The sequence below is a fragment of the Chrysochloris asiatica genome, unplaced genomic scaffold, assembly GCF_000296735.1.
Source record: "Chrysochloris asiatica unplaced genomic scaffold, ChrAsi1.0 scaffold00125, whole genome shotgun sequence".
Taxonomy (NCBI): Eukaryota; Metazoa; Chordata; class Mammalia; order Afrosoricida; family Chrysochloridae; genus Chrysochloris; species Chrysochloris asiatica.
The window spans coordinates 4033873-4055493 of record NW_006408643.1 but is presented as its reverse complement, the minus strand read 5'-3'; the positions used below and the strand labels follow the sequence as shown (position 1 = coordinate 4055493).

Here is a 21621-nt window from a genome sequence, read left to right as displayed (position 1 = left end):
ATTAGCCTCACGATAAATTCCACACCATTAGAGAAGCTGCAAGACTCTGTCCACTGGTCTGTCCTGCCTCCTCCCGCCACCTCCTTTGAATGCCATTCATCCACATTCTTTAGCAGTTCTAGTTCTTGCTCAATCCCAGGCCTTGGCCTTCTACCTAGAACAACCTCCCTGGGGCCAGGGTCTGTCTCCTGGTGGGCAGAGTCTCACTCCCTCTGCCCAGCTGACTACACAGGGCTATGTGTCTGGCTCCTTGCGGCTGGGTGAAGCACCTGTAACCATCGATGGAACTGGCGTTGATGTAGTCGGAGCCCTCCACGCCTCGAATGGGCTGCAGACACAGCCGCGTGCTCTCATACGGCATGATGTTCACCAGGCGGTTCTTGAACTTGTTACAGGGCAGGTTGGCACTGATGAAGCGGGACGTGTGGGCCTTGGAATTGGCCAGCCGCTGTGGGGGCAGAGGAGGGGGCGTCATCAGATTTGAATGCTGTTGTTGTTAAGTGCTGTTGAGTCGGTTCCGACCCATAGTGACCCTGTATGGAGTTTCCAAGGAGCAGCTGGTGAGCTTGAACCACCGACCTTGCAGCTCAAACAGCTTTGCAGTCTGATGCATTAACCCACAGAGCCACATCAGTATTGAATGTTGTTGTTGTTGTTATGTGCTGTGGAGTCGGTTCCGACTCATAGCGACCCTGTATACAGGGTTTCCGAGGCTGTAAATCTTTATGGGAGCAGAACGCCTCATCTTTCTCCCATGGAACAGCTGGTAGTTTCGAACTGCTGACCTTGCGGTTCACAGCCCGATTCGTAACCACTATGCTCCCAGGAATAGTACCTCCAAAAGTTAACAAAAACAAAAAACTGCCAAACCACCATTGCCGTTGAATCGATTATGACGTAGTGACCACGCAGACAGGGTAGAACTGCCTCATGGGGTTTCCAAGGTTGTCCTGGCGTGGCACTGTAAGATAAGTACTGGATGCTAACTGCTTGTTTGACAGTTCAAACCCACTAGCTGCAACTCAGACACCCTATACCGACTCAAAGTCACATGACAACAACACCACTCTATAATTTACAGAGGCTGATAGTCCTTTCTCCCTCGGAACAGCTAGTGGGTTCCAACTGACGTCCTGTTGGTTACCAGCTAAGCGCTTTAACCACAGTGCCATCAGGGCCTTGGGAACCTTATGGAGCACTTTTCCTGTCCTACCAGGACCCCCTGCATGTTGGCAATGACTCAACCTAAGTTTTAAATAGTAGATTGTTGCTGTTATGTGCAGTCAAGTCGGTTCCCACTCATAGTGAACCTGTATACAGAATTTCTGAGGAGTGGCTGGTGACTCTGAACCACTGACCTTGTGGTTCAAACCGACTTTGTGGTCCAGTGCATTAACCCACAGCGCCACACCAGGGCTACGTAGATACACAGATTAAATCCTTTTGCTATTGAGTCAATTCCAATTTATAGAGCGCCTGCAGGGCAGAGCAGAAGACTTGTCCTAGACAACGTCCCAGGCTGCAAATCTTTAATGACGCAGACTGCCACACCTTTCTCCCGTGGAGCAGCTGGTGGTTCAAACCGTCAACCTTCTGGTTAGCAGCCAGGTACTTAACCACTGTACCACCAGGGCTCCCTCCCACTAAACGTGTTGTTCTTAAGTGCCGTCGGATTGGTTGTGACTCGTTGTGACCCTAGATAGCGTTTATGAGGAGCAGCTTGGTGGGTGTGAACCGCTAACCCTGTACTTATCCTATAGCACCACACCCGGAGTCCTCCCCTAAAACACTGTTGTTGTTGTTGTTAAGTGCAGTCAAGTCAGTTCCAACCCATAGCGACCCTGTACAGGGTTTCTAAGGAGAGGCTGATAAATTTGAACTGCCGACCTTTCAGTTCAAACCGACATTATAGTCCAGGGATTAGCCCTCGGTGCCACACCAGGACTCTGCCCCTAAAATTCATGTTGTTAAGTCCTGATCGTTACACCTGTGGCCACTGGCCACTCGGGAATAAAAATTTCTTTGTTCTGGTAACGAGGTAGGATTGGTGTAGGGTGTGCTTTGAAGTCAGTCGCCTTTAAGAAATAAAAAACCACTTCAGGGGAGTCAGGGCAGGATGGCAGAGCAGGCTCACGCACTGAGCCATCCCTCTGCAACACAGCCACGCGAGACTGAGTGAGACAGACACAGATGGTCACCCTACAGCCCTGCGTGTCAGAGGACAGGACCAAGAGGTGGACTGACAACCGACAGGAAGCGGCAGAGGAGCAGTGAGAAGGAAAGCAGGTGAACCGTGAGGTGGCGTGGAGTGCAGTGGCCATCCTGGGCTTTTGTGAGTGGCCTTGAGCCAGCATCCCGGACACAGTACGAAGTTGGAGGTTGGAGGCAAGGGGGCCTTTGTTTCTGGTCCTTCCTGGCAGCAGTCCCTGCCCTCTTCAAGCTAACAGCCAATGGCACCCCTTCCTATGTAGCCTCTGCTTTGCCTGTGGTCAGCTGCTGGCCATAGTACCCCTACTTCTGAAGGTGCGTGAACCCTTCCTGAACTATGCTACACAAACTATGAGCAGAGCACTAACTGCGTTCACACTTCCAATTTCTACCACATCCACCAGGAGGGAGGTGGCGAGCGTCTGAGAATACACTAATATACAATCAGCAATTAAACAGAAATTGTTGTTGTGAAGTGCCGTCCAGTTGGCTCCGACCCATAGCGGCCCTATGCAGAGCAGAATGAAACACTGCCCAGTCCTGAGGCATCCTCACAATTCTTAATTACACTCCATCTCACTGCTACTGCCACTGTGTCAATCCATCTTATTGGAGGTCTTTTGTTCTGCTGACCCTCCACTTTACCAAGCATGATGCCCTTCTCCGGACACTGGTCCCTCCTGATAATATGTCCAAAGTATACAAGATGAAGTCTGGCCATCCTCACTTCCAAGGAACATTCTGGCTATACTTTTCCCAACATAGATTTGCTTGTTCTCCTGGCAGCCCATGGTACTTTTGATATTCTCCAACACCTCTTCCTCAAGTCAAAGTTGCTTCCTCCAGGAAAACACTCCACTCACTACCTTTCAGGTGATCCCCTTGGACCACATTCCTGATATATACACTCTCACAGGGACCCCACAGGGATATGGGTGTCTCTGTCACCTACTTGGTGGTTGATGTGAGTACTGGCATACTGTTTTGGAGAAAACATTTCAGCTTACAGAAAGAAACAAGGCAGAGTGCCTCAAACAAATGACTAAAATACAGAGTCAGAAAATACATCAGAAATGGTATTGGAACTACCTGATAAGGAATTTAAAAGAATGCCAATTACGCATTATGAGGAAGACAGAAAACCACAGACGAAATCTAGGAAAACAGACAAACCTATGAAAAAATACAAGAATCTGACAAAATAATTGAAAACAAAAAACAAAAAACAATGGGATCCATACAAAAATAGCAATTAGAAAGTCAGAAGATTAACACTAAGACTTTGGAAATAGGTAATACGCTGAAAGGGCAAAGCAATAGAATTGAATCAAAGGAAAGCTGAATAACTGAGCTTGAAGGAAAGTCTCATTATTCATCTGCTAGTGGAACCATCACAAAAAAGAACAACAAAAAACAAAGCAAGCTTAAGATTTATGTGGGACACTATTCACCAAGAGGAATAACTTACGAGTGACAGGAATCCCAGAAGAGAAAACAAAAAAACCTATAGAGAATACTGGATAAATAGAGAGAAAACCTTCCAAGAGTTGTTGGAAGAACACTTCCTTAAGATCATGAGAGACGAAAAGATAGCCAATTTAAGAAATGGAATGAACTCTGAACAGGACAGACACCAAAAGGAAAACAGCAAAATGCATTATAACCCAACTTTTGAAAACCAAAGGCAAAGAAAGAAACCTGAAAGCAGCTCAGGAGAAATGAAAACTTACCTACAAAGGAGGACTAGTAAGTAAGACTAAACTTTGATCTCTCAGCAGAAACTATGCAGGCAAGAAGACAATGGAATGACAAACACAAAAAACTGAAAGAAAAAAACTGCCAACCAAGAATCATCTATTCAGCAAAACTGTCCATCAAATATGATGACAAAATTAGGTCATCTTCAGACAAACAAAAATTAAAGGAATTTGTAAAAACTCGACCAACATTACAAAATACACCAAAGAGAGTTGCTTGGACAGAACCAACCTGAAATTAACTTGTATGACAATATCATAGAGACTCAACCCAGATAGGGAAGTATTCAACGTAAAATGGACCTTTAAGACTTAAAATAGAGAACCAACGATACAGTTCAACAACAAAACACAAATCGTAAAGTAAAAAGAGGGAGTAAAGTAATTACAGAACTTTCAAATGAAAAGGAAATGATGTAGATTTAAAGAAAAAATAAATTAAAATCTAAAAACTACACTAAGCCTCACTCCTCGCTCTAGCCAACCCTGACCCTAATACTACCCGAGTCCTAACGGAGCTCTGGTAGCATACTGGTTATGAGTTGGGCTGCTAATCTCAAAGTCAGCAGTTCGAAACTACCAGTTGTTCCGCAGGAGAAAGATGAGGCTTTCTGCTCTTATAGAGTTATACTCTCGGAAACCCTGTATAGAGTTGCTATGAGTCAGAACCAACTCCACAGCATACAACCACCACCACCACCATCCCAGTCCTTACCATAGCCATAATAATAGCCACAGTCCTAACCCTAACTGTTACCCCCTCACCCTCATCCCCAAAGAAAAGGAAGAAGAAAGAGTAGTTTAAGCAAGCAAGCACAAAAGGCCAAGGCACCAAGAAATAGAAGTTGAAAAGACAAGGACCTTTCCCCAGAACCAACAGTCTTTTGCTAGAGCTTCGCCCTGAAACTGGACTTCATTAAAGTCAACCATCGTGCAGTTGTAGCAGAATCAGGTAACTAAACTGGCTCCTGGTGTAGCACTGTGGACTGCTAACCACAAAGTCAGAGGTTCAAACCCACCAGCTGCTCCTCAGAAACCCTGTAGAGAGTCATTATGAGCTGAAACGGACTCGACAGCACTTAACAACTGGCAACTAAGGAAGCCAGAGGCTTGGTGGCCCCACGGGCTGGGCACTGAGCTGTAATTGCAAGGTCGGCAGTTCAAACCCACCACCAACTTTTCAGGAGAAAGATGATGCTGCCTTTTCCCCATAAAGATTTACAGTCTGTGAAACCTTATATTGGGTTTCTACGAGGTTCCACTCCATTGCAGTGGGTTTGGGTAAGGCTAGAAGCCAGGATGAACAGACTTGTCTTTTATACTTCAGACATATTATCAGGAGAGACCAGTTCCTGAAGAAGGATATCATGCTTTGTAAAGTGGAGGACCAGCGAAAAAGAGGAAGACCCCAATGAGATGGAGTGGCACAGTGGCATCAAAAATGGGCTCAAAAAAAAAAGGGCTCAAGCTAACAATGATTATGAGGACGGCTCAGGATCTGACACTGTTTCCTTCTGTGTGTACAAGGTCACTATGAGTCAGTACCCACTCAAGGGCATCTGACAACAACAAAGGCTGGAAGGGTGGGCATGGAGTCCCCTGCAAACACCCTCTAGACTCCACTTTCCCTGGAGGCTCCTCTCCTTCCCTCTGAGTCCCGCCTGCATGCCCTGCTCCTGGCACCTTGAATTCCAGCTCCATGCCGGTGACGTGCTCTCCCGGCTCCACCTGCGCCAACTTCTGGATATAGGCGTAGAGGCTGCGGGCGGGCACCTCGGTGTTGCCGCAGCCCACTGCCTCCAGCAGCGCCTCGTGGATGAAGCTGTACTGGTCTTCCGTCTGCACCATGTAGTTGCGCTGGGATCGCATGAGCGTCACGTGTCCATACACGTCCACCGTCTTCTCAGGCTTGATGCGCTCCAGCATGGCGTCGATGACGATGAAGCAGCCTGTGCGGCCCACGCCGGCGCTGTAGGGTAACCGGGGCTCAGGGACTGCCGCAGGGGCGGAGATGTGGAGGACGGGCCAGGCCCCGGGGCGGGAGGGGCTAAGAATAAGGGGCTGCCTTTATGAAACCTGGTGGGGGGGGGGAACTGGGGAAGGTGGGAGCAGGGCGGGTGGCTATGGTGGATGGATCCAGAGCTAACAGGGTGGGCCTGATAAGACAAGAGGGTGGGTGTGGAGCACAGAGAAGGGGCTGAGGGCTGGACTGAAGCTGAGGTGGGAGGAGCTAGTGTACGGTGGGCAGGGCTTGAAGGAGGGTGTGGAGACCTAGGTAGGAGGAGCTAGTGCAGGGCTGTGGGTGGGGCCTGAGGAAGGGTGTGGAGTCTGGTGGGAGGAGCTAGTGCAGGGCTGCGGGATGGGGTGGAGAGTCTGTGACAGAAGCTAGTGCAGGGTTGGAGTGGATGGGATGTGAGGGAGGGTGTGGCGCCCCCAGGTGGGAGGAGCCAGTTCAGGGCTGAGGGCTGGGCTGGACTGGGCGGGACCTGACACGCACCTGCAGTGGACCACGATGGGACCGGCATCTGGTGGGTTACAGGTCTTAACTCTTCGCAGGAAGGCCAGGAAAGGTGTTGGGTACTCAGGCACCCCATGGTCTGGCCATGCTGTGAACTGGAACTGGCGGACCTCACGCTTCTCACTGGAGCCATTCTAAGGGGTCACATGGGTGCTATTGGTCACCGCTATGACCGGCTGGCCACCTACATGCTGATTTGGAGTTGGAAGCCACTCCTCTACCTGCCTAAAGAGGAGGGGCCTTCTCGCTCTCTTTCTGGCATCAGGTCAACCTGGGCCTCCTCCTCCACTTCCCATTTCCAGCTCCTCTAACCTGTCAGCCCACATGCTCAGCAATGCCCTCCAATTCTACCAGTGCCGCACCCACTGCATTCACCGGCTGTGGTCCCATCATCACCTCCACTCGGCCCCTGACTCCCTTCTTTCTTCTTCCGTTTTTTTCCCACTTGACAGTCAGAGTCAGGGTCCCTTCTCCCTCCTCTGTCCACAGACCTCTGGCAGAGTCCTACCTCCCTCTCTACTGCCCACAGGGCCCTGCACACTGCCCTGTCCCTTCCCTGTCCTCTTCTCCCCTTGGTTTACTCTACTCCACTCACACCAGCCTCATGCTGTTCCTCTAATTCACCAGGCCTGGCCCTGTACCTCAGGGCCTTTGCACAGCCTGTTCTGTCTGTCTGGAACACTCTCCCCTCAGACTTCCCCATGACGGACTCCCTTCCTTCCCTACCTGCTGAAATTCTATCCTCTTTGTCTTTTTCTCTTTCTACCTGTTAAGATTTCTTGTCACCTACAAACGAATTATCTGTGTCTCACCCACTGGACTGTAAGCTCCACAAAAACAGGTCATTTTGTCTGTCTTGGTGTCCACTGCATGCCCAGGTTATGGCCAGATTGGGGCCGGTGCTTAAAATATGTTCATCGGGTGAATGATGGAGTGAGCATTCTTTCCCCTTCCTGTTTATCTAATGAGTTTCTGATATGGTTAAGCGCTTGGCTGCTAGCATAAAAGCTGACAGTTTGAATCCACCCCATGTTCAGCAGGAGAAAGACCTAGCAGTTTTTCCTGTAAAGGTAACAGGCTGGGAACGCCTGTGGAATGGTTCTAATCTGTCCCAGGGGTTTGCTGGGAATGGACTAGAAGGCCCCCAACTACCACCACCACCTGTTTCTCTGCTCGGGTCCCCACCCCCTTGTGCCAGGTCATGCACTGGGGAGCCTGACCCTGTTGAGGGGGAAGGTCTTGGTTTTTAAAAGTCTGAGTCCTCAGGCACCAGGCTAGGTGAGGTCAGAGGGTAAATGGGGAGGGAATCTGGGGTGGAACAAAAGCCAGGAGTCAAGATAGGTTCTCCACAAGCTAGGCCCTGCTGACTATGTCCTGCAGCCCTGGCTGGAGACAGGACTTGCCCTCTGAGCCTTAGTTTCCCCATTTGTAAAGGGGGCTGCTTGAGAGGATGGACATGCTGGCCCACCGGCTCGCGGTACACCACCTTGTGGAGCGAGAAGGTGCGCACGCAGAAGGTGGCCAGCTCGATGGTGTCCAGCAGCGTGACCTGGATGAAGCCGTAGGTGTCCGTGCCACGGTTGGGCCAGTACTGGTCACATTTGATCTGCAGTGGACGGACGAGAAGACCAGGTCGTGAATAGGGGCCGGGGCCACCGAGGGCACAGGGGCTGAGGGGCAGCGCCTCACCCGCGACTTCTCTTCCAGCCGTGTCATCATGACGATAGTGGCCGAGCGCTGCTCCCACACCATGCGCCAGAAGTCGCCGAAGGTCTCGGGCAGTGGACCCTGCGTGGCGATGTATGCATTCTGCCGCCGGTAGCCATCCACGTAGTTGGCATTGATGTAGTCACTGCCCACAATGCCTGGGGCCGGGTGAGAGGTCAGGGGTTAGCTGGGGAGGGCAGTGTTTAGTCACTGCCTCACCACCTCTGGGAAGTCCTCCTTGATTTCTCCAATCCGCTCCCAAGGCATGACCTCAGGGTCTCTCCCCCTCAACCCTCAACACGCCCAACATTTGGGACTGGGTGCTTCTCTGTGTACTGTAGGGTACTGAGCTGCATCCCTGGCCTCCACCCAGTAGCAGCTCCTCCTTCACCCTGCTGTGATAACCACAATTATCTGCAGACATGCTCCAGTGTCCTCTGGTACGCACAAGTGCTCTGAGTGAGAACCATTGAGACATAGGAGCAGATGGAAGCATGCTATGGACAGCAGCCATCAGTTAAATACCTGTCTAAAGATTCCCAGGAGCCTCCATCTCCCCTCCTGCCCCCTGGCTTGTCCATGTTGATCCTGCCCCAGGGCTGAGAGGACATGGGGGTCCTGGGGCCCCCTGCACTGCTACCTTCAATGGGCTGGAGAATGACGCGGGAATGATCGTAGGCGATGACGTTGGCGTAGCGGTTTTTGGGCTTGTTCACCTCCAGGTTGGAATGTTCCCACGTGAACTGCTGACCTGGGTCGATGGACTGTGGGGAAAGAGTTGTGTGTGTGTGTGTGTGTGTGTGTGTGTGTGAAAGGGGGAGCAGGAGCCAGGGCTGGCTCGGTGGGCGGGCGGGAGGCAGGTGGGCTCACCTCATACTCCTGGGAGAGCTTGAGGCTGTCATTGGCCTTGAGCCGCTCCGTGTGCTCTGCCATCTCTGAGATGGGGATCGGCGGATGACTGAGCATGCCTGTGGGAAGAGCAGACCCGCCCATGTGGGCAGGGAGGAGGCGGGGCACGGCAGTTTTAAGTGGGAGTCTGCAATGGAGCTGCGGTTAGAAGGACGTGGTGGACAGGCCAGCAGGAGGGTGGCTCATGGTGGGGCTGGAGTTGCAGGTGGGTTTGTGGCTGCTGCTCGTCTGCCCACTCCAGTGCCCCCAACCCAGTGGCCAGGGTAGAGGGGATGCCCCAGAGGCCTGAGAAACAGGCGGGAAGGACAGAAATGGAGGAAGCAGATGCAGGCTGGCTGGCCTCGGGGAGGCGTCTCATCTGGGCCACCCTCGGGGCGGGGGCGGACTCCTTTTTCTACCTCTCAGGGAATGGAGCAGTTAAGGAGTGGGGGAGACACGGGGTGTGCGTGTGCTGGCGGGGAGGGGTTCCTCCTTCTATCCCAAGACTCTCAAGACCCCATCTGGAAATGGGAACAGCGAGCCCACTTGTTCTTTGGAGCTCCCTCCCAGGTTGGCTGCTGGAGGTGGCAGGGCTGGAGTTTGCTTCCCTTTTCTGACATGCTGGTGGGCTGGACCCGCCTCCTTTCCTGGAGTCCCCTAGCTGTGTGTGTACTCATATACCCTATGCCTAAACACAAGGCTCATATCAGGAGGTTCCAGCCTTGAAGAACCAGGTAATTGCTAGGGTCAAAGGCTTTTGGGGAGTCGATTTTGACTCATAGTGACCCCATGTCACAGGGTCTTTCTCCCGCAGAGCCACTGAGTGGGTTCAAACTGCCAACCTTTTGGTCAGCAGAGCTCCATAAAGGCTTCTGGGCCAGAAGGTATTCAGTTGCTGCTCTGAGCAACTGTCCCCTGATAGTCCAGCTGCATCCCAAGACCCCCCGTATCTAAGGGCCTTGCTTCTAGCACCTTGTCTGCCTGTGCCACGGGATCTAATCGATCGGCCAGCACCCGTGTGCACTCCAACACCTACACACACAGCTGCCACCTTGGAGCCCAGCCCCTCCCGAGAAGCCAGCCTGGCTGGGGTGGATGTGCGGACAGAGACGGGGTGGGATGGAGGAACCAAGGAGGAACACAAAACGGGCGAAAGGAAGCCAAGGACAGAGAGACACAGGAACTAACTTTCAAAGTGAAACCCCGGCTCCCTGAGGGGGCTGCTGAGGCCTGAATCTGCAGAAACAGTAAACAATAAATAAATGAAAACACACCGCCCCCTCCCCTCACTGGGTCGCCAACAGACGCAAAGGGTAGAGCAAAGTAAATCCGAGAACCTCTTTAGTGGAGACCCCAAAGCTTTAGGCTAGTCCAGGTGTCCCCTCTCCCCTTCAACCACCCTGGCCTCAGATCCCCTGCTAGGGTCAGCCCAGAGGATTCTGGGAAAGGAGGATGTGGTGAAGGAAAAATCAGGGTGCAGGGAAAGGACATATGGACCCATGCCACAAGCTTTCAAGGAGGACCAAAGTCATTAGTTAAATACAAATGTTTCAAATCCTCATTTGGATGGAAACAGAATTGCAATCGGAAGGAAACGGAAATGCATGAGAAAAGGCATTTCAGGCTAGGCATGAGCCCTTAAGGAGGGCTGCAGGCGTCAGTTAAATGAAAATGCTGAAAACAGATCACTTGGTGAGAAAGACAACTGACATGCGTCAATCCAGAGACAGGCAACAAAGGAGCACATTAGGGGTGACACATGAGACCCTGCGCGATCGGTGATGGAAGACAGAAGCCATCAGTTAAATGCAAGTGCTTAAAATTCTCACTTGGATGGAAATAGAACAGACACGAGCCAGTCAAGACAGAGGAAAGAGAGAGGCGTACATCGGGGACGGTGACACGTGAGGCCATGCGTCAGGCCTTAAGAAGAATGACAGATATCAGCTAGAGGTTTCAAGTCCTCGGTTAGTTGGAAACTGACATGAGCCTATTCGGAAACGGATGTCAGACTGGGGTCGGTGTCAGTGGAAGGACAGACAGAACCAAGCTGTGAGCCCACCAGGAGCAGCAGCCATCAGTTAAATGGAAAGTCCTGCTTTGGTTAGCAGCAGCTGGCATGAGCCCATTATGAAGGAAGAGACAGGGGAAGAATGTGGGGCATTGTATATGAAGATGATCAAGGCTAACACCCTAATTCTAGTCTCCTGCCAGGGAGCTGTGAAGGTGAGGAGGGATGGGGACACAGCTCCCAGGGGCCACTGAGGAAGGAGATGTAGGGCTTCCATGCTTCCCAAGGGATCCGGAAAATGACAGGACAAACCTCTGTAGCCAGCACTGAGTGGCATGAAGGTTAGACATTTAAAGAGAAGCATAACTCTTATCACCCAGAAAAACAAGGTGGGTTTTTTTGTTTGTTTGGAGATGCTGTGGAAATTCCCAAAGACAACAGCAACCACCAGTGAAGTACAACTTTTATAAGTCTCTCTTGGTTCTATGCCAAGCCAACCCATGAGCTATTTGGGGTATAAGATAATTCAGGGATTAAGAATTCAATTGCATCCTGAAAAGTTCTCAGCGGGGCTAGAGGAGGATTCAGCACTGGCAGCTTTCTCTTCCCCTACGCCACCTCTCCCACCCCCGTGAGTGTTGTCCCAGGTACATAGGTCTGCCTGGCACCAAGGAGAAACACGTACCTGGTGTCTGGAAGTTAATGCGTCTCATCTCCACGGGGTCTTTGGGGTGGTGGGGGGCGAGGTCAGCATTGTTCAGGAGGCATTTGGTGCGAGGCTCTGAGTCCTTGCGTTTACTTCATGGGGAGCAAAGAGAGTGAAGAGTGTGGGTCCGAATGTTCACACTTGTCAGCATTACTTAGGTAGCAGAAATGTGAGGCCAGCACACAGGAAAGGGAATCGACCTGCATATTGGGTGTCTATGGATTGGGTATCCAAGACCATGCATGGGATGTGTATGTATGTATACCACTGAGTATCCAAGATGACATATGTATGTTTATGTGTACAAGTGAGTTTTCAAGACCATATATGAGCACAGCTGAGTATGTGGGGTGAAGCATGCATGTAGACATGTATGACTTGGTATTGGGGGCCATACATGTGCAACCTGTTCAAGGAGCTCTTACCCCAGGGGTCCAAGCACCACCCCATTTCCCTCCCTCATCCTCCTGCCGCCCTAGGCCTTAGTGGGTAGGGCCCATTCTTACCTGTCAGGTTTGCTGCTCCCAGAAGCAGACACAAATCAGACAGGGGGTGGGGATAAAAAAGGAGGTGAGAGAGGATGTGGGCTGCAGATACGTGACTTAACCTCTCTGACCCTTGGTCTCTTCTAGAAACTGGGGCTAATCTTTCTTGCTTGCTCTATTGTGGCTGCTGCTGTTAAGTGTTGTCAAGTCGGTTCCGACCCATAGAGACCCTATACAGAGTTTCCGAGGAGTGGCTGGTAAACTTGAATCACTGACCTTGCGGTTCAACCGACTTTGCAATCCACAATGAAGTATGTCTAGCCCCTCCCCCTTCTAAGCTGAGAAAAGCCCCATGTGGCCACTAAAATCACCATCCTCAAACTGGACAGAGGCAGCCTGTACACCCCCAGTCCTTTCCTCTCGGAGGCCCTAAATGTTGCTGAGTGGCCTGGTTTGAACCTTCCCTGGAGTATGACTTTGTTCAGATGGCTTAACCTTTCTAAGCCTCCATTTCCCCATTGGTGCCAGGAATGGTCCTCTGAGACCTTTCTCAGGACCTTTCCAAGGCCACCTCTGCCAGGAAGCCCTCCCGCCTCTCACATGTTGGGGTGGGGCCGAGAGAACTCACTTCTTGTACAGCAAGATGGCGATGACGATGCAGATGATGAAGACCACAGCCAGTACAGGCCCGATCACCCAGATGAGCCCCTCCTCCCCGTCTACAATGGGCTGAGGGTCTGGGTTATCCAGCTGGAAGGGGTCTGAGAAGGGGCTGGCTGCGAATGTCTGCAGGAATGTGGGAAGCCTCCATCAGTACCCATCCTCAAACACAAACCTATGTCTTCCCCGCGGCTCCAAACTCTTCTTGGCTCCCCGGGACCCTCAGGATAAATCTCACACTCCTCACAATGGCTCTATGGCTTCCACAGTGTAACCGTAACATTCCTTTCTCTGTTCGTGTTCTCGAAACATTTGCACATGCTTTTTTGACCAACTGGGACACCTTGTCCTTGTTCAATTGTTCATCCCGAAAAGCCCCAACTCCAAAGCCCTTCCCCTCCAAACACAAGTCCTCCCCTCTCCCAATCCTGACCGCAGGAAGTGGAGAGTTATGTGGTCTGTCCGTGTCTGAGGGTGGGTCTTCGGAAGCAGGGGCCTCACAGGGTGGGCAGCTACCACCTGGGACTTACGGGCTCACTCCTCTGCAGCACAGCCAGTATGAAGAGCACGTATCGGTGGCCGGGTTCCAGCACCCGGTTGTCAAAGCCACCATACTGCTTCTGGTCACCAGGGTTGAAGGTGTGAGGCAGCATGGAGAAGCGAGCCGCAATGTAGGGTCGGGGCACCTCTAGCTGGCGCGAGTGCCGCAGACTGCGTCGCTGTAGCCGTGAGATGTCTTGAATGAGCTATGGGAACAGAGAAGTGGGTGACTGAGCATCCAGCTGCGAGTGACAAGGCACAAGACAGCCAGGATACATTTGGGTCCAGCGGGCCTCACCTCCTCCAGGTCCATTTCCTCCGGACTGCCCATTGGGTTCAGGAACTGGCCTCCACGAGACTTGCGCAGTGGGACCATAACAATGAAGTAGTTCCTGTCGGGAGGGAAAAAGTTGAGCTGAGGGATGTTGTCTGGGGGGGTGGGCGCGGAATGGGAGGGCTCTCTCCGAGTCCATCCTGCTTGTACAATGGGTCCATTACCTGCCCCTCACATACAACACCCCAAATGTCAACAACTCTAGTGGTGCCTGATTTAAGTCTCCAGTAGTTATATTCCGCTATACTTTATAAGAAGCTGTGGTGGCTCGTTGGTTATGTACTCAGCTGCTAACTGAAATGTTAGTAGTTTGAACCCACTAGCGGCTCTGCAAGAGAAAGAGCTTTTTCTCATAGTGGTAGTGTTTTGTGGTTTTCTTTGTATAGGAGCTTTGTTTCTCTGGTTACATTTATTCCCCAAAATTTCATCCTTTGGGTGGTTATTGGAAATGGTATTGCTTTCCTAATGTTGTCACTATTAGCATAAAGGAGTCCAACTGGTTTTTTCTGTATGTTGCTCTTCTACCCTGATACTTTGCTGAATCTTCCAATGAGGTCCAGTAGGTGTTCTGCTGAGTCTTTGGGGCTTTCTAGGTATGTTGTTGTTTAGTGCCGTTGAGTCGGATCTGACTCATAGCGACCCTATAGACTGTTTCCGAGGCGCAACTGGTGAGCTTGAACCGCCGACCTTGCAGTTCAAATGGCTTTGTAGTCTGGCGCATTAACGCACAGCACCACACCAGGACTCCTATGTATAGGATCATATTATCTGAAAACAGAGTGGAGTGGTTCTGCTCTGCCATATGGGGTCATTATAAGTCAGAATCTACACAACATAAGCATACACACATCTCTCTGGACAGTCATCCCACGTATATCTACTTAACCAGACTCCTACACATCCTTCAATGCCCTAGCTGCAATGCCCATACTTTTCCATAACCCTTGGTTCTTGTCTGCCTCTCAGAGCTCTCTCCTCACCAGTAAGGATTCTAGGCACTGGTGCCTCCACTGTCTGTGTCTCTCTCTTCATCTGGCTGAAAGCCTTCCCATTAACAAAATCCACTGTGGGATCTCAGCATTGCCCAGCACAGGGTCAGGGAATGGTTTAATACTGGTGGTCTGGGAGCAGAAGCTGGTGTCTTCCTGCTTTATTGGCAAGGAGAGCTTCTATGGGTTACTCAGCCACATCGCTGTTTCAGGCGGGCCTAGGCAGGGGACTAAGGCTGGGGTTGAGGCTAGGGACTAAGGCTGGGGTTGGGGCTGGGCGTACTGGATGGGCACAGGGCTCTGGCCGTCGGGCAGGTACACCATGATGAAGCCGTCCGAGTCGGGTTTTGGGGCCACGCTGGGCTTGGCACTGAGCAGGTTGAAGGCGGTCCAGGCGGTGACAGTCTGCTGGAGGCCGCCCAGGCTGCTGCCGCGGTTGGTCAGCACGAAGTTGTAGAAAGTGTGGGGCTTGAGGTGTGTGATGAGCTTCTTGGTGGTGCGTCCATCCACGTCTAATGTGAGCCCGTTATACTGGATCTGCAGGGGCGGGGTGAGAGGGCTCACAGGTGGCCCTGGGTCCAGCTTAATTCCAATAATGACTTTGCCCTAATCTCGGACTGAGCCCAAATTCTGGCTGAACCCTGACCAAGGCTGATCCTAACCACAGACCAAGCCCTAACCCTGACTTCAGACTGACTTCAGATTGTGACTGAACTCGGATGAGCCCTAACTCTATTACACTCAGCTCTCAGCTCAGACTGAGCCTTGATCCCAAGTGAACCCAACCATGACTTAGCCCTGAGCCCAGCCAAACCTTTACCAAGGCTAAGCCCCAATCCCAGACTGAGTCCTAAAGCTGATCGAAACCTGATCCCAGCCTAAGCCTCCATCCCAGACTGCATTTCAGGCCTAAATGAGTCTCAACTCTGATTAAGCCTTGGTCTCAGACTCAGCTCTGAACTCAGACTGAGCCTAAATCCCAGCTGAGCCCCAACCCTGGCTAAACCTCAACGCTAACTGAGCCCCAATCCCAGCTAAACCTAGACCAAGGCTGAACCCCGGCCAATTCCTAATCTTGACTGAATTCTAACTTTAGGCTGAGGTCAAACTCTTGACTGAGCCCTGATCTTACTTAGACACAGTCTTGAGCTCAGATGGAACCTCCATTCTAGTTGACATCTACTCTGAGCCCTGATCTTAGCTGAGACTTGACCAAGGCTGAGCCCTAACCCTATGCCAATTCCTACCTAACCCTGAGTGAATTACAAACCACAGGCTGTGCCTCAATCCTACAGAGTCCCATTAAGTCTCAACTGATTGAACCCTGATTTTAGGCTTGCCCCTGAACTCAGACTGAGCCTCAATCCCAGCTGAATCCAACTCTGACTGAGCCCTGATCCCAGCCCTGATCCCAAGGCTGAGTCCCCAAACCCTGCTGAGCCCTGACCAGTCCGTGCCTCGTCCTGCCCCACCCAGGCCCACCTGCATGCTGGGTGGCCACACCTTGTAGGGAGTGGGTGAATTGTAGTTGTCGGGGAACTCCCAGCCGAGCAGGACTGATGTCTTCATGATCATCTTCACCTTGAAGTTCTTGGGGGAGACTGCACCAAGCAGTGGCAGAGCAGAGAGAGAGCAGAAGAAAGACGTGGTAAGTGTGGGGCACGGGGCAGGGGGCGGCCCAGGCATGCCCTGTCGTCCGCTGTGCCTGTGCCCATGGCCTTCCTGCCTGGCCCTGGCCCGGCCCTGCCTGCCTGTCCTCGGGCCCTGCTGCGGGAGACGGCGCGGCTGCAGAGAGAAGGCAGAGGAAGAGGAGGAGGAGGAGGAGGAGGAAGGAAAGGGAGGATGGGGTAGGGGGCGGCGGTGGGGGCGGTGGTGCCACCGAGGCACGTCCCACCTTTGCCAATGCCGGAGCCTCAGGGTCCGGACTCGCCTTCAGCGTCCATTTGGAAGCAGAAAAGTGACCACTTACCTGGGCGGGGGAGAGGGAGGGGGCTGGGGTGGGGGTGGGCACGAGGCCCGGTCCGTCTCTGGTGCGGGCAGTCGCCGCGCGCCTACCTTGATCCCGCAGGAACGTCCGGTAGCGGACGGGGGGGCTGTAGGGGCCAGGGCCCCGGCGCGTGTGGGCTCGGACTTGGAGGTCGTAGGCCGTGTCGGGCTTGAGGCCCCGCAGCGTGAGTGCATTCTCGGCGCCCGGCTCGGGCGCGGCGGGCAGCTCGGTCTCTCGGGCAGGGCCCGGGGCGCCAGCCTCCCGCACGGCCACTGTGTACTTGACAATGGCCCCGTTGCGCTCGGCGGGCACAGGTGGCAGCCAGCGGAGCAGGACGGTGCCGGCCGAGGCGTTGCCGGCAGCCTCGAGGATCTGGGGGTGGCCGCGGGGTGTGTCCTCGGGGATGCTCAGGACCTGGGCCGCCTCCTCGCCCAGCCCGCCACTGCTGCGGGCCGCCAGCCGGAACACATACGTGGCCCCCTTGTGCACGCCCGGGGCTGTGTACTGGTCCTCAGAGGCTGTGAACTCCAGGGTGGCCAACGGCGTTGAGTCCTCACGGCCAAATTGTAGGCGGTAGCCTAGCACCTGGTCTTCGGCGGTGCCAGCTGGGGGCTTCCAACGTGCCAGCAGGCTGCCCTCGGGGGTCTGTTGCACCGACAGGGTGGGGCGGCCCAGCACTGTGGAGATATGAGCCACAAGGCCAGAAGTAAAGGGTGGGTCTCTCCCAGGAAGTCCTCACTGGGCAGGTGGCATCTGAACAAAGACCTGAAGGATATGAGACCAGGAACTAAGGGAACATCTAAGGAACAGTGTTCTAGAGGCAGTGGGAAGGGTATGTGCAAAGGCCCTGAGGTAAGACCAGGAGCCACAGGGATATCTGGGTAAAAGTGATCCAGGCAATGGGCATGATATGTGCAAAGGCACAGAGATGAGACCAAGAGCCATCTGGGGAGCCATGTTCCAGGCAGAAGGCACAGCACGTGCAAAGGTCCTAAGGTGGAACGTAGCAGGTGTGTGCAAGCAATAGCGAGGAGGTCACCGACTCGGAGAATGCAGTAAAGAGTATCACTTGGGCACTGTGGCAGGCTCTCATCTGTTTACTGCCTTTTCCAGTGAGTAACTTGTTCATCTCGTCTCCTGTTGATTTGCCCGCCCCTATTGCTGGCACCTGGTTCACACCCATGAGGCACAGAAGTCTCCAGAACCCTGCCCTCAATGCCTTGTGGTTCTTGTAGTCTGGACAATCATCAGTGTGCCAAGAGAGGATGTGGGGCCAGGAGCAGCGTGGGAAGAACTGGGCCCTCCATTCAGGACTGTCAGGACGTTTAACGCGTGGGGGCCCACATGCTGTGGGCTCTGCCTGTAAATGCAGCTCGAATACACCATTCACCCTCCAGAGATGAGGCAGACACCCCATTGGCAGGAAGCGGGGAAGAGAGATCTCAGCTCTAAGTCAATGGGCTTCCTACCTGCTCCCTTGGTCACGACCACTTTGGGTTTGCTGCGAGCGCCATCGCCCTTCATGGTGTAGGCGGCTACTGTGATGGAGTACGTGGTCTCAGGCTGCAGGTTTGTGATGACCATTTCCTGTGGGCAGGGCTGTGGGTCAGTGCCAGGGTGGGCCAGGCCAGCCCCCCCCAACAGCCCTGTGATGGGGTCAAGCAAGGGGTCCCCCGTTGGGGAAGGAGATGTACGTGCACCCAAGCTCATGCACAGAGCATAACACCTTGCACGGCCATGCTCTAATGGGTACACACAGCTGGCCTCACACACCTACTCACGCTGTCTGGACCCATGCAGTCATGTCCACTCTGGTTCTCTGGCTCTGCCCATGAACACCTGGGTCAGGCCCATCGTCCTCTAAGCACAACCCTCCAGGGCTCCCACCTCCCTCTAGTCCATGCCTGAGTCCTCTCTGCAGGTCCTGCCCTGTCCCTTTCCCTATCCCCTCTCATTCCTCTCCAGTCATACAGGCCTCCTCGCTGTTCCTCCCACTCTCCAGGCCCAGCTCTGCCCCAGGACCTTTGCACAGGCTGTTTCCTCTGCCTCTATACATATTGGTATGCTAGAGATGCTGTAGGCCAGCTTGCAAGAGCTGACTACTAAGTGTTCTGGAATTCTACAAACCAGTTGTTAAATAGAGCCATTATTAAACATTAAATATATAAACTTATAGTCAAATAGGAGCTCTGGTAGCGTAGTGGTTACACATCGGGCTGTGAACCTTAAGGTCAGCGGTTCAAAACTACCAGCCGCTCCACGGGAGAAAGATGAGGCTTCCTACTCCCGTAAGGATTTACACCCTCGGAAACCCTGTACAGGGTCACTATGGGTCGGAACCGACTCAACGGCACTTAACAACTTAACTTAACTTATAGTCAAACCAATTATTTTGAAAGTAAAGGTAATGAATACTCAAAGCCAAGAAAGCCAAAAAAAAAAAAAAGAACTAAATCCAGTCACCATCAAGTTGATTCCAACTCCTGGCAGTCACAAGTGTAGGGTTTGCAAGGCTTTTGAGAGATTGCCAGACCTTTCTTCAAAGGCACTTTGGAGTGACTTTGAGTTGAGATTCTTTTGGTTAGTGGTCAGGCAATAAACTGTTTGGATTACCCAAGGACGCCTACTCAACTTGTCCAGTGGTGCTGAGTCACTTCTGACTCATAGTGACCCTGCATAGGGTTTCTGAGGGGCAGCTGGTGGGTTTGAACTGCTGACTTTGTGGTTTGCAGGTCAGTCAGCACAGCGCCACACCAGGACTCAAAACGTATCCCTTCCTAATTATTTCACTGCTACACCACACTGGACTCCTGGTGTGGTGCTGTACGATCAGCAATGAACTGCAAACCACAAGGTCAGCGGTTCAAACCCACCAGCTGCCCCTCAGACGCTCCTCAGAAACCCTATACAGCAAGGGTGGGTAACCTTTTTTCTGCCAAAATTTATAACATCCTTTGCACGCCATACAAAATTATCAACTTAAAAATTAGCCTGCTATATTTGGTCATTTAATTAACTCACCCCTAAGGAGCTCTGGTAACATAGTGGTTATGAGTGGGGCTGCTAACGTCAAGGTCAGCGGTTTGAAACTACCAGCTGTTCCACGGGAGAAAAGATGAGGCTTTCTTCTCCCATAAGGATTTATAGCTTCAGAAACCCTAAGCAGGATCGCTATGAGTCGGAACGGACTCCACGGCACACCACCACCACCACCACCATCAATGTGATGGCTGGAACTGTGGTTGCCTTGGCAGAGTCACACCAAATGATTTTGAGGACCTTCTAAGGGCCCTCCAGGCCTGGTGTGGCACTGTAGGATCAGCACTAGATAGTGCACCACAAGGTTGGCAGTTCAAACCCAACAGCTGCTCCTCAGAAACCCTATACAGGGTCGCTATGAGTCGGAACTGACTTGACCTCACTTAACAACAATATATGGCCCTCGGGCTGGACGTTCCCCAACCCTGCTAAACAGGGTTGTTTTGAGTCGGAACCAACTCAAGACACGTAACAACAATAATGATTTTACTAAGTTTCTTAGGATCTGTGGTCTTGAGGTCATATCTGAGACTATTGTCACCATATTCACTTCCTGAACTACCATACAATGAAGAGCTATCTCATGTGATTGTGAAGTACCATCAAGTTGACACTGACCCGTAGTGACCCTGTATAGGGTTTCCAAGAAGTGGTTAGTGAGTTTGAACTGCCAACCTTGCTGTCCAGTACTTATGCTACAGCTGTCTCATCAGCTCCATCCCAGGCAGCTTGAAATTCACCACAGCCGGAGTTTTGACACCATGTAAATGAGCAAATGCTACACCTGGAGGCTGCCGCCCCACACAGTGCTAACTGCTCAGCACTGCCACGGCTGTCTCCCCCGCCCCACCAGCTGTGACTGTCCATGGACTTGTATCCCGATCTGATGAATGCCTGTCTGTGGCATGCAGCACGTGACAGGGCATAGGCGGGTTTGAACAAAGAATGACTTGTTCCACCAGTACTACCACACCGGACCTTCCATCCTTCTGCAGACATCCTCAGTCACACATGTGCCCGCTTTTGCACGCATGCACCCCACCGACACGTTCCAACATGCCTGGAGATTGTGTGTGGCCCCAGGCCAGGATCACAAGTGGATGACATACAGAGGGTCTCCTGCCCCTGAGACTCACTCAGCTTTCCTTGGGATCTCCGCAGGAGGGTCAGAATTAGAGCCCATTTGGGAGTTCCCACCCCTAGATTTAAGGTGGGGAAGGGAGGGAGTCTATAGACAGATAGACAGGCCCAGTAGCAATTGAATACCAGACTGAGTTCTCACAAGAGCCTGAAGCCCCCACCTTAGACACGTAAAGAAAGCCCACAGAGAGGCAGCAAATTGCCAAAAGTTGCACAGCAATATTCAGGACTTCCTGAATAAACTGAGGGGTGGTAATGGTGGAATGCTGGCAGTATCCCTCTATAAATAACAGGGCGGACTCATTTCTCCCATCCCATGGGGCAGAATGGAGAGGACAGTTGAGCCAGAGAGAGCATGTGCTAGGTCAGACAGGGCTACACTGGGGGATACGATTGTGCTATGCTGGAAAATGGCCCAAAGGGTTGGGTGCTAGCCTGGACTCCACAGGGCTGAAATAAAGATATAGAAAAAGCATTCCAGGTAAAGGTGTGTTGGGGAAGCCCACAGCGGAAGCAGGGCCTGGGCCTCCTTTCTGTGGCTAGGACCTTCGGGTGTCGGAGTTTCCCACTTGGCTGATGTGAAAACCGAGGCTATGTGTTCCAAACGGGTGCATGGTGGGCAGGGGAAGGAGACCCTTTTACCAGGGGCGTG

General features: G+C 52.4%; 1 protein-coding gene across 2 annotated transcripts in view; it reads right to left on the bottom strand.

The window, feature by feature from the left end:
• PTPRS (protein tyrosine phosphatase, receptor type, S) overlaps positions 1–21621 on the bottom strand; it is an 89033-nt gene that overhangs the window by 6409 nt on the left and 61003 nt on the right. Inside the window, exons 12-27 of one of the 2 annotated variants that reach the window (XM_006868908.1) lie at positions 18260–18377; positions 16859–17467; positions 16307–16404; positions 15087–15340; positions 13779–13872; positions 13471–13686; positions 12909–13066; positions 12302–12313; positions 11775–11887; positions 9061–9158; positions 8831–8954; positions 8173–8348; positions 7970–8089; positions 6463–6617; positions 5649–5934; positions 270–448 (exon numbers count right to left, since the gene is read on the bottom strand). In XM_006868908.1, coding sequence (XP_006868970.1) covers positions 270–448; positions 5649–5934; positions 6463–6617; positions 7970–8089; positions 8173–8348; positions 8831–8954; positions 9061–9158; positions 11775–11887; positions 12302–12313; positions 12909–13066; positions 13471–13686; positions 13779–13872; positions 15087–15340; positions 16307–16404; positions 16859–17467; positions 18260–18377 — 2810 coding nt within the window. The remainder of the gene's footprint in view (positions 1–269; positions 449–5648; positions 5935–6462; positions 6618–7969; positions 8090–8172; positions 8349–8830; positions 8955–9060; positions 9159–11774; positions 11888–12301; positions 12314–12908; positions 13067–13470; positions 13687–13778; positions 13873–15086; positions 15341–16306; positions 16405–16858; positions 17468–18259; positions 18378–21621) is intronic. The other variant, XM_006868909.1, reaches the window with a different exon arrangement.